Here is a 12928-nt window from a genome sequence, read left to right as displayed (position 1 = left end):
GCGGAAAAACTGAGAGAGGCTGGTATAAAGGAAGGAAAGGGTCCCAGCTGGATACTTTCTTGCTGTATAACCTTTAGCAAGTCATTTCCTCTCTCCTGGCTCTCTGTTTCCTAATATGTAAAGTAAGGTGGATTAACAAGATGATCTCTAAGACACTTTTCAGTTCTTACACCTTGTCATCATCTTCAGATGCTTAGGGAGGGTCAACATCTTCACCAATGGCACTGGGCATGCTTTGGCAGGGCCGAGATCACAGCTGATTTCAGGAGTCTACACCACTCTCTAACCCCAGCCCAGTATTCTGAAGTTCAAGGACCAAAAGGTGAAGGAGTTGGAATTTGCAATAATCTGATGCTAAGTTGAAATTTACTTTTGCTTGCAAATCCCTTCATACAGATAGGCAAATTAATATTATAAGCAATTTTGAAGAGACAGAGAGGATATTTAGAGTGTCTACAAAGAAAAGCTCTATTGGAGCACCCCAGAATTCACTCCAGATGTGTTCAACGCCTTGCAATGGATGTGCTATGAAATGCTCTTATCTGTTCATTACAGTGATCCCCAAGAACACGTCTCCAAGGGATAAGTTCATTTGCCAAGTTCAATTGCTATATGCAGTAGTTATGAAAAAACTTGGTTCTTTGAAAAAACATGTTTGCTTTGGACTTTGCATTAATTCCAGCTGTTCTCCTCTGCCATGAAGCTGAAAGAGTAGGGACTGGCTGTCCTGAAATAGTGCAGCTGACCAGGGACTCAGAGCTGTTTCGTATAGTGGAGAACAACATAGATGTTTCACTAACCCTTCCTACAGGTCTTGAAGGCAAGCAGTAGAGCTTGTACTTTTTTGCAATCCCCATAATCCTTGCACATAGTAGGAGCATATGCATATGAAGATTGAATGGACTGATGAGAAAAGCAAGGCAGAAAGGAGCAGTATGTGGCTAGGAAGTGTCCCAATGACGAAAACCCTCATGTCCCTCCCAGGACAGCACAGCAGAAAGGACACATGTGTTAGAATCAGACAGATGTAGATTTGAATCTCAGTTTTTCTCCTACTAGCTGTGTGACCTTAGGCAAGTCACCTAACCTCTCTGGGCCTTGGTTTCCTCCTCCACACAATAGGTAAAGCAATAACTGCCAATGGTCACAGTTGTAAGAGCTAAATGAGATAACATAGATAAGCATCTAGCACAGCTCCTGGCACATGATAGAAGCCGCTCTTCCTTTCTTCTATCTAGCCATAAAGATTTACATAAGAAAGGCAGCCTCCCACAGTCACCTCTGTTATTTACTTGCCCGTGCACTGAAAGCTGGGAAGCCAAAGAGCTTCCCTGTGGCCTCTATGCTGTAGGATGGGACAGTGCAGTGAAGCGTGCTCAGGAAAGTGGCCCAGACCCAAATCTCTGTGGCTGCAGGAATCCAACACAGTCAGCCTGGCTCTCCTCCAGCCAATTCTGCCAGATGTAATTTGGCTTCAGCTGGAGGTTCGAAAGCAGTTATATAATCATCATAACCCATAGCATTTGTAGAAAGCTTTTACAGTTTTAAAGCACTTTTGCATGCGTTACCTCATTTGATCCTCTCAATAACCTTGAGAGGTAGCAAAGCCAAAGACTAGAACCCCCATTTTATAGATGGAGACATTGAGGCTGGGGGGGTTTATTTGGTTCACTTAAAGTCACACTGCTAAGAAGTGGCAATATCAAAACTTGGACAAAGATCTCTGCATTCCTTTCCCTGGGCTTTTTCTACACCATCACTCTGCCTCTTTGTAATCATACTTTCATCAAGCAAAAGTTGACAGAGCCCCTACTGTGTGCCAGCAATGTACTAAGTGCCAGGATTCAGAAATGAGAGGCAGAGTCAAATTCAGGAGAGATGCAAAACCAGCTATTCAGTGAGTGCCAAGCAAGGGGTGCTGTGGTGAAGGATCAAGGGGAGCGAGTAACCCAACTTGGTCCAGGGTTTCAGGAAGGCTTACTGGAGAAGGAAATGCATTGATCTGGTCTTGGAGTCCAGCTACAGGTTGTCCAGGCAGAGAGAGAAGTAAAAGGAGTTACTGGTGCCAGAAGCAGCAAGTGGAGAACCACAAGTGTGTGAAGCAGCAGCATATGACCTGGGGCTGTTATAAGTTGTTTGGTCTGGCTCCATCCACCCACCCACTCATTCATTCACTCATTCAACATGTATTTCCGGAGCACCCCATGTGCCAGTCACTATACTAGCAGCTAGGGATAGATACATCATGAGCAAGCAGACATAGTCCCTGAGCCCCTGGAGTCTACCTTCCAGTGGATGCTGCTGGACTCAGGCGGAAAGCAGCAGAGTGAACGGCAGAAGGAATAGGTGGAGGGCATTGCAAAAGACAGGGCATTGCAAAAGACTGGGCATGGCAGGTCTGAATTCTAGCCTAAAGAGCATAGGGAGCCCTGATGGGTTTTCAGCACAGGATTAATGTGATAGGGTTTGCATTCCAGAGTAACTCACAGTTACCTTAGAGGATGGGCTGGAGAAGATCATCTGGAATCCTGAAGTCCAGCCAGGAAACCAGAGTGATGCAGGCAAAAAAAAACGCTTGGGTCCTAAATTTCATCAGTAAGGAAGACAAAAGACTACATTCAGGACAGATGTAGAAAGGTTATTGATAGGTTCTGCTGCCCGATTGGTCATCGGCGTAAGGAATAAGAAGAGTGGACAGCAACTCTGAGGGTCTGACTTGAGCCCCTTGGCAGATGGTAATGCTGTTCCCTGGGACAGACGTGCAAGAGAATTGCCAATGGGGTGGGGAAGCTAAGGAAGAAGATCAGTTCCCTGTGGACAAACTGAGTGCCCAGGGTCTGCTGGAAGCATACCGCAAAGGTGAACCCAGTGTGTCTGGAGGCCAGAAGAGAGCCCAGGGCTGGAGGTGTAGATTGAAGGGTCAGCAGTTTACAGATGATACTTAATGCCTGGAAGTGAACAGGACCTCCCAAGGTAGTGCTCAGAGGAAGAAGAGACCAGATGCTACTGCAAGAAACCCCAAAGGGCATCCAGATTTGCTCTTTGATGCCAGAATTTCACTTGGTAAAATTCAGGCCCACAGCCAAGATGAAAAGCCGCTGGTTCCTGAGAGGGGTGATGGTGACGGGCTGTGGGGACTCTGACCTGCTGTCAGATTTCTGGGGTCTCGCCAATCTCTGGACCCTCGTCTGAAGTTATCCATGTGCTTCTCTCTCTCTCTTCTCTCCTTCAGGTGTTTACAAAATATGGGAAGTGTTACATGTTTAACTCAGGCGAGGATGGCAAACCTCTGCTCACCACGGTCAAGGGGGGGACAGGCAACGGGCTGGAGATCATGCTGGACATTCAGCAGGATGAGTACCTGCCCATCTGGGGAGAGACAGGTGAGCTGGGCACAGGGACCGGGCATAGGGTGATGGTGGAGGGCTGCAGGCCTGCCTCTGAAAGATTGGTGAGCTGTCTTGGCCCACCCTGTGAGGGATTACTCTCCAACAAGAGGTTGGTGACATGCTGCTAAATCATAAAGATGTCCCTGGCTTGAGCTGGGATGCCCCGGGTTTCCTCACATTTTACTATGTGGGAGAGGGACAGATGATGGGAATACTGGAGAGGTAAGGTAGGTAGGGGGAGGGAAGACATGCGGGAAGGTTTGAAGTAGCAGGTGTGGTTGGTCAGGTGAGTGGCTTGATTTCAGGAGAGGAGGAAAGGATGCATCAGCCTCTTTCTCTCTCAGTCATCCTGAATATCCCGACCCAGTTAGAAGAACTGAAAGGAAAGCAGGCTGCTGCCCACTGGGGGAAGCTGGAGGTGCTGGGAAGTGTTGGAATACCAAAGGACATGGGCTCAGGGACCTGGCATCGTGCCTATGTGAGCCCCTGGGGTACCCATGTGTATAGACCCTAAAGCTTATTTCATGCATTCATTTATTAATTTATTTCCTCAGCAAACCATTCCTTAACCATGTACACTATCTCAGGCTTTGCACCCAAGTAAGGACATTATGATGAAAAAGACCAAGTCCTTGATCATGGCCCAGAGGAAGAGACACAATCACAGGGGACAGGGTCAGGAAAAACACCAAGGGTATTTGAGCAGAGTCTTGAGATGGTCTTGGATCATCCAGATGGGCCTGATGTAATCACAGAAGTCTTTATAAGAGGGGCTTAGGAAGGTCAGACAGAAAAGGCAGTGTGATGACGGAGGCAAAGACTGGAGTGATGCAGCCACAAGCCAAGGAGTGATGGCAGCCTCTAGAATTTCACCAGGAAAAGAAGGTAAAGAGGTTCCCAAGAGTGGGAAACATGGATTTAAGGGGGACCCAAAGTCGGATTAATGCTGTGTTCAAGGCATAATGGGAAGGACTGCAGAGGTGGGTCAAGAGAGGAGCGTGGGGAGCAGCCTGAAGGGGATTGGGAGGGGAAGGAAGATTCCAGCAGGAGGGAGGTCCTGGGCCCTCAGGTTGGGGCCGAGGAAGGGGTGGAGCCCAAGCAGCCCAGCCCCCACCTCTTGCCACCCCTGTGCCTTGAGTTCATCGACTTTGGACTCTAGAGTCTGGCACTCACCATACCCAGGCTTATCAGGCTGCTGAGACAGCGAGTGCTTCCACCCCGGGAGAACTGACTGCAAACTCCAGGCTATCTCCCACCACCCCTCTCTCAGGAACACCCTGATGCGGGGAGGGGAGTGTGACCATTTACCTCCCATCACAGCCAGTCCTCTGCTCCTCCAACTGAAAGATAAAATGGCCACACACGTGTTACTGCGCCAGTGCCATCTGGAAGCTCACCTCAGGAGCCAGGGCAGCCCAAGCCCCATCAGCCACTCGCTGAGGAGACGCTTTGTTGATCCTGTGTACTTTTCTCAACTCAGTGCCCCTCCAGGTGCAGACGGATGAAGGTTTGTATCCGTTCTGATATCTGGCATCCCTGAGGGCTGGTGGACAGGGCATCCTGAGGCCAACCGGGCCCTGGGACTGTGGGGGCCTGTAGACAACCCAGGGTCCAGGGAATGGAGTCTTGGTCCCCAAAGAGAGGCCCTTCTTGCAGACACCAGAACACATATGATTATCTAATAGTCTGTGGAAGAAGAGAGAAATAAGGAAATAAAATGAGTCATGGAGACCCCACACTCAAAGCCTAAATAGAAGTTAGTTATGTCCTTCCATGATAATGGTAGGTTTCCTAGCCTGTTATCTTGATTCAGGAGAAAAGCACATGTACACACACACACACACACACGTGCACTCTCAGTGCCAGGCCCCCATCACAGACATCCTCACACAGCACAGTTCCCTGTGGGATATGGCCTTGGTCTGAGCACTGACTGCAGGCTACAAGGTTACCCAAAAAGTCTATGTTCTGCCTCCCAAAGCCACAGATGGTCAGAGCAGGAAAGAACCTCTGAGATCATCTCTTCCAGGCCAACCTTGTCTTTCCCCTGAGGGCTGGATTGAAGTAATGATGTCTTTGAAGTCATGCAGTGAGTTCATAGCTGAACCAAGACTGTTCTGACCCAAGCTTTTGGACCCTCAGTCAACCTGACTGGACCATGAGCTACACCAATTCAGGGAAAATTCATAATCTTGATTAAGGACTTGTCACATGCTAACACTGTGCAGGTAATCATCGGGGTGTAGGAGGCATGAGAAAAGACCCCACCTTTCAGGATCTTATTATCTCACTGGGGGCACCAGATGTGCACACAGTTTCTGCAAGAGAACGCCAGTCTCGTTCCTGGCGAGAGTTTGAGTCATCCCTGCGAGATGGACCAGTACAGTCACTTAGACAGTATCCTTTGAGACTGGGGAACTGGGGAAGCAGGCTGTATGAAGAACGGGTTTAAAGCAGGGGCAGGGGATAGAGGGGCAGAAGAAACAGGTTAAAGAAAAATCGATCAGTGCTGTCCTATAGACCCTTCTGGGCTGATGAAGATGTTGTCTGTCTGCTCTGTCCAGTACATTAGCCACTAAACCCTTGCGGCAATCGAGTATTTGCAAAGCGGCTAGGAGAATGAGGAATTGAACTTTTTTATAATTTCAATAGATTTTTGGGGAACAGGTGGTGTTTGCTTACATGAATAAGTTCTTTGGTGGTGATTTCTGAGATTTTGTTGCACCCATCACCCAAGCAGTGTACACTGTACCCAATGTGTAGTCTTTTATCCCTCACCACACACCCACACTTTTCCCCAAATCCCCAAAGTCCACTGTATCATTCTTATGCCTTTGCAGAGGAATTAAATATTTAATAAAATTTCATTTTCATTCATTTAAGTTAGCTAGCTGCAGGAGGCTGGTGGCTACCATATTAGAGAGCAGATAGTATATTGGAAAACGGCTTCTGACAACTCTAGTTGACTTCATGGATTTTGGCTTTTGCAGCCACCTCCCATATTCCTGGGGTCATAATATTCCATATTCCTGGCTATCCCCTCACCATGACCTTGAGTGTCAGGTAGAACTCCTTGTCCCCATTTTCCAGAAAAGGAGGCTGAGGTTTGGTCACTTCCCCCTGACTCCACAGCTAGACCCTTGAACTCTTGCATTAGGGTTCCCTCCGTCGTACCTTTCTTCAGGCTGAGAAGGCCCTGAGCAATGTGCTGCCTCTTGCGGATGCTGGTCACCTCAAAGCTGCTTATTTCCTGGGCCAGTGGGAGGTGAGTCCCATGTGGGTGAGAGAGAAGCCAGCACATCTGTTGAAGGATGGGAGGTGGGCTCTGGCAGGTGAGAGATGCTTGTCTGTAAAACCACTTGAGAAGGTGCAGATACACATGGCTGCTTGGTCATTGATCCCGAGGACAATGAACACAGCCAGGCCTATCCCTGCCACAGCCATCAGGAGGCAGCCTTCCCGACCTGCCGAACCGTGCGGCCCCACAGATGCCATCTCCCTTCCTTAACATTCCCACCTCTCAATCCCCAGAGGAAGGAGGCCAGGCCCAGGAGTCCAGGAGATATTCGGGTGGTGATGGAGAGGAAAGGAATTGAAATGTGCCTGTCTGATGTGTGCCCAGGCAGTTTGATGATGGAGGCAGTATAGGAAGACAGAGAAAATGGCACGACAAGGTCAAGCAGACCCAAGACCCCATCCCAGCTCTGCCTTTCCTAACTGTGTGACTAAGGCCAAGTGAATGGGCCTCTGTTTCCTCATTTGTAAAAGAGAGACAAATAAAACCCATTGGCTTTACAGGAGGGCTGAAGGGCTCAAATGAGAGTTCTCTGCAAACTGTAAGCAATGAGAGGGTGATCATGCCCACTAGCAGGTGGGAAGATGGTCAAAAGAAAAAACCTCCAGAAGCAGAGATTATTCCAAATATCCCACACCTGAGACAGAGCTCTGCAGCAGGTCAACATCTGGAAGCCCCATTCTGCCCAAAGCAGAGCCTCTGGAACACTTTTGCCTTGCCTTGTGGATGGCTCCACTTCTCAGGAATGTTAGGAAGCAGTGAGGGAACCACTCTTCTGAGGATAACTCTAACTAACAAGAAGGGCCTTTTGGGGAGGTGGTGATAGTGTTGACCACCATCAACACAGAGGGCACCAAGCAGTAAGTTAACAAAAGACACACTCTGAGTCGACCCAGCCCTGTGGGCTCATGCTTAGTGAGTAGACGGTGACTCTATGAAAATTATCAAAAATGTCCCTTCTTCCAGGCTGACAATGCCCCACACCAGGGTGCTCCCCTTGGTCACACATCTTCTTGTGGGGCACCCTGGTAATATGCCATTTTAAAGGAAGAGGTTCCGTTGCATGTGGTCCTAGAGAGTATGCCCCAAAATGAGTCCTAAGGAACATCAGGAGTTTGGGATATAACATGTTTTATGAACAAAGAGGCGCAGGGCCCAAAAAGAATTTAGGGAATTCTGGTTAAAAAAACATTAAACACATTTATTCATTGCAGGAATTCTTTAATATAACACATCGTGAATCTCCAAGATAGGAATAGCACATGCAGCATTTATTTCCCAAATGCCTTTGACCACGGAAACCTTCATTTTCATGGAAAAGCTCACAAAATATACTTTTGAAAAAGCTGTCTTAGACTGTAGCAGTGCAGATTTCATGGCCAGGGTTTTCTAACAGAAATTAAATTGAAGGCAGAAGGAGAGGTTGTTAAAAATGAAATTCTGTGTAGATACCTCTAAGTAACTTCAAAGATAAAAGGAACAGGCAGTGGGTTATCTGGGTTGCACATGAGAAACCTGAATCAAACAAGCTTAGGCATAAAAGAAATTATATTGTTCTCAGAATCCAAGGCAAACTTCGACAACCAGCCAGCAGGAGGGTCAGGGATGCAGCGTCAGGAACGAGTGGAACCCAAGTCTCCTAAACCCTCTGTTCTCTCATTCCTCCTCTCTCTGAATTCTTTTCATTCTTTCACTAGAAACAGGCTTATTTTTCCCACATACATATTTTATCACACATGGCTCCCAACAGATCCCGAGTTTTATATTTTACAGATCCTGCCCCCGGCAAGAGACTGTTTTGACTCTCACTGATGTCCTGTTTAGGAAAAACAAAACACAACAAACAAACAAACAAAAAAAACAGGGCAGGTGCCCGCCCCTGGACCAATCAGTAGTGGGCAGGGGAATCAGTTCACCTGAGGACCCAGTAATAGTCCTAAAGAAGTTGGGCCAATGGTGGTTGGGGAAGGCACTCCCGAGACAACTTCTAGAGAGACAGCCCTGTGGACGGCCACGCTGAGTGAGGTGGGGGTCAGGGTGAGAATTGAAGGTGGGTTACATCTGAGGAAACCAGAATCCGTGTGCAGGGAGTTTTCTAACAAGTTCTAAAAGGATTCGAGTGTCAGAAAGACCACAAATAGGCCCCTCCATTTCTCATCTCCTTCTATCCTTCATGCACTCCAATGAAATACACTTTTTTATCAAATATAATCTGCCCTGATTTCCCCAAATCCTAGTGTTAATTAGTGTTAACACGATAATATGTCAAGTATGCTTTTGAGCAAAGGAATAATTTTTTTAAAGCTGTGCCATTCTAGGGGTAAAGATTTGGACCCCATTATCCCTCCAGCTTCCTCAGCTCCTACTGCCCTCCCCTCGCCTTATTAACCTGGCTGCAGTCACACAGGCTTCCCTACGGCTTCTTGAATATTCCAGGAACACCCCTACTTTGGGGCATCTGCATTTGCTACTAACGTCTATGAGAGTTCTCCTTGCTCACATATCCACATGACTCGCTGCCTCCCTGCATCAACTCTTCTCTCAGATATTACCTTCTCAATGAGGTCTCCCCTGACTACCCTGTTTAAAATTGCCACCCTCACCCCTACTCTTCATCCCTCATCCTTGAATGCTTTGCTGCTTAGAAATGTCTTCCACCAGATACCCTAAATCATCTCTCTCAAGAGTTCCACAGATCTCTAGGGTGGGGACGAAATGCCGCCGGTCTCTTTGCTAAAGCATAGCGAGAGTGACCTTTGCTCCAGCTTTCAACAAGTTCCTCATCTCCATCTGAGACCACTTCAGCCTGGACTTCATTGTCCATATCACTGTCAGCATTTTGGTCAAAGCCATTCGACAAGTCTCTAGGAATTTCCAGACTTTCCCACATCTTCCTGTCTTCTGAGCCCTTCAAATCTCTAGAAAGTTCCTAACTTTCCCACATTTTCGTGTCTTCTTCTGAGCCCTCCAAACTTGTCCAGCTGCTGCGTGTTACCCAGTTCCAAAGTGGTTTCCACATTTTCAAGTATCTTTATAGCAATACCCCACTTTACTTGTACCAATTTACTATATTAGTCCATTTTCATACTGCCATGAAGAAATAACCAAGACTGGGAAATTTCTAAATAAAAAGAAGGTTAATGGACTCACAGTTCCACGTGGCTGGAGAGGCCTCACAATCATGGCAGAAGGTAAAGGAGGAGCAAAGGCACATCTTACATGGCAGCAGGCAAGAGAGCGTGTGCAGGGGAACTCCCCTTCATGAAACCATCAGATCTCATGAGACTTATTCACTATCACGAGAACAGCACAGGAAAACCTGCCCCCATGATTCAGTTACCTCCCACTGGGTCCCTTCCTTGACACATGGGGATTATGGGAGCTACAGTTCAATATGAGATTTGGGTGGGGAGAAAGCCAAACCATATCACCTTCATTTCCTTATTTGTTTTTATTGTCTGGCCCTTTCACTAAACACAAGTCCCAAGAAGTCAGAGACCTTGGACTGTCTGGCTCGCAGATGTATATCAGGGCACTACACATTTGTTGAGAGGAAAAACAATGCTGAAATTGTGTATACTGCCAGGGCCAGGGCGAAGGAGAAGCCCACATTAGTGAATAGCTACTCTGTGCCATGAACCTTCCCAATCACTTGCTAACAAGGTATTATAATCCTCATTGCAGGATGAGGACACAGAGCCCAGAGAGGTTGTAAGCTTCCCAAGGGCACATACCCAGTTAAGCAGTTGAACCAAGCTTAAAATTCACAACCACACCCAAAAGGGGTGCTTCCTCCACTAAATTCCTTTAATGTTCACAATGTGGTCATAAAAGCACTGCCATGAAAATAGCACAGGGAAAGAGGTTTAGGCAGCATCTCTGAAGAGAGAATGCCATATAATGATAGGTCTGCTGCCATCCTCCTTGTCTATTTTTTCCTCTTTTCATCTTCAGGAGCAGAGTCATTATACTGAATGAAAGCTTTAGCACAGTCCCACGTAGAAAACAGACAAAAGCGCATGGCTGTGGTCCCACTGGAGATGGAAACCCCCGTTTGCTTTCTCCCTTGCTCCCTGTGACCAACCCCGAGGCACCACTGAGGATGCCCTGTTTGAAAACCACTGGATGGGGGGCAGATGTCATTGGGATTAAAAGTGCTGGTTGGTTCCATGACTGTGTCCATCCCAGAGACCAACTGTAAGCATCCCTCTCCCTTTTCCTGGGTGGTGAAAGAAGCTCATGACCTTTCTGCAACACACTAGAGCTGCAGGGAAGCTGGCATTCTAGACTTCTGATTAAACATGGTAGGCTGAACACATGTGTTTATGGGAGGTCCCCTTCCTAGACCCCACCTAAATGGCAATCAAAAGGTTTTTTTTACATATGTAAATATAAACCCATAGGACAAAGAGGATGGGAGAAAAGACAACCGTAAATAGTTGCCAGCCAATTTTTGGAAGATGTAAAGTAGATGGATGAGTGCCAATCAACTTGGCAGATTACACGAGGCTGAGAACTGAGGGTCTGCACTGAGGAAGCCACCAAAAGCCAATAGACATCATCTGAGAACTCCTATACAGGACCAGGAATTAGAGGCATAAGATACTGCTGAAGACAGGTTTGAGAGGTGGAGGTAAAACTAGGAGGAAGAGTTAAAAGTCTATAAAAGGAACTTTCAGGCCCCTAGACATCCTCCCATGGCCAGAAGCAGCCATACAAATATCCCTCTTACAGACTCTGGACTTGGGGAGATCGGGCACGGGTGAGGTGCTGCTATGCAGAAAAACAGGGAGGTGAGGGAAATTCTACTTACTGAGTAGTGAGACCCTCAGCCAGACTAATTTATCCCACTCACACCTGAGCAGAAGTTTGAGGGGATCCCTTCCTGGAGAAATTGACAAGCTCAAAAGAAAAGATTCACAGACAATGACAGTCAGGAATCCTTAAGAGGCCTAGTTAGGTCACCCTAGAATGAAGTCCCTTGAGGAGTGCCCCCTCAACACAAGGAAAGGCTTTAAGGACCTTTTACCCCTGAATGAGCCACCAAAGAGCCAAGCATTTAAGGGGAACCACTAACAGGCAAGGAACCCAAATCAAACCAAGAAGAAACATTGAGGAAACAGACACAATGGCTAACAGCACAAGATATAGAGCCAGGCTGCTTGGGTTCAAATCCCAGCTGTAACACCAGCTGTGTGACCTGTGTTACCTCTAAAATGAAAATAATAATATTATCTACATTTATAGGGTTGTTGGGAGGATTGAAGTGTGTTAATATTAATGAAGTGCTTAGAAAAGTGCCTGGATAATATTAGACACCACATAAGCCTTTTGATAAATAAAAAATAAATGAAGGAAGCAGGAGAAAACATCAAAACACGTTAATTAAAATTCTCAAGAGAGATAAGGGATGATACTGCATCCATAACCACAAGCATAGGATGCTATTTAAAAAGCAACTTTCAGAGAAGAATAAATTAAATGTAAAATATGTTAAGGCCAGGCACTGTGGCTCAGGCCTGTAATCCCAACACATTGGGAGACTGAGGCGGGCGGATCACGAAGTCAGGAGATAGAGACCATCCTGGCTAACATGGTGAAACCCCATCTCTACTAAAAATACAAAGAATTAGCCGGGCATGGTGGCGGGCGCCTGTAGTCCCAGCTACTCGGGAGGCTGAGGCAGGAGAATGGCGTGGACCCGGGAGGCGGAGCTTGCAGTGAGCCGAGATTGTGCCACTGCACTCCAGCCTAGGTGACAGAGCGAGACTCCGTCTCAAATAAATAAATTTAAAATATGATTGCAAACATTTTTAATCCGTAGAAGGATTGGAACAGAGGACATCTCCCAAAAAGGTAAAACAAAAAGACAAATAGGTAGAAAGTGAGAGAAAAATATGAAAATCAGAGGGTCCTTCCAGGAAGCGATTCTAGAACATCCTATTACTAGGAGTTCTAGAGTAATAAAACCAAGAGAATGGAGAAGAGGACATTGTCAAAGGACTAATATAACAAAAATGCTCAACTGAACTACATGATTGTCCAGATGGAAAAAGCTCACAGTGTCTCATCTGCAATAGTAGCAAAAACAAAAACGCAGTCCAAGACACATCCTGGTGAAATTCAGGCTAACAGAAATAAAGAAAAAAATCTTTAAAGTTTCTGGAGAGAAAAATAGTCACATACCTGGGATCCAGAATGAGAATGGCCTAGGATTTCTCAACAGAAGTAGCCAAAGCCAAGT

General features: G+C 46.8%; 1 protein-coding gene across 2 annotated transcripts in view; it reads left to right on the top strand.

Moving 5' to 3' along the window:
- ASIC2 (acid sensing ion channel subunit 2) overlaps positions 1–12928 on the top strand; it is a 1127000-nt gene that overhangs the window by 1030868 nt on the left and 83204 nt on the right. For both annotated transcript variants that reach the window (NM_001271252.1, XM_028835771.2), the window contains 1 exon segment: positions 3233–3383. In NM_001271252.1, the coding sequence (NP_001258181.1) occupies positions 3233–3383 (151 nt within the window).

This window comes from Macaca mulatta, chromosome 16 (genome assembly GCF_049350105.2).
Source record: "Macaca mulatta isolate MMU2019108-1 chromosome 16, T2T-MMU8v2.0, whole genome shotgun sequence".
NCBI lineage: Eukaryota > Metazoa > Chordata > Mammalia > Primates > Cercopithecidae > Macaca > Macaca mulatta.
Note: the sequence above shows the minus strand (reverse complement) of the source record. Positions and strands in the feature narration are given on the sequence as shown.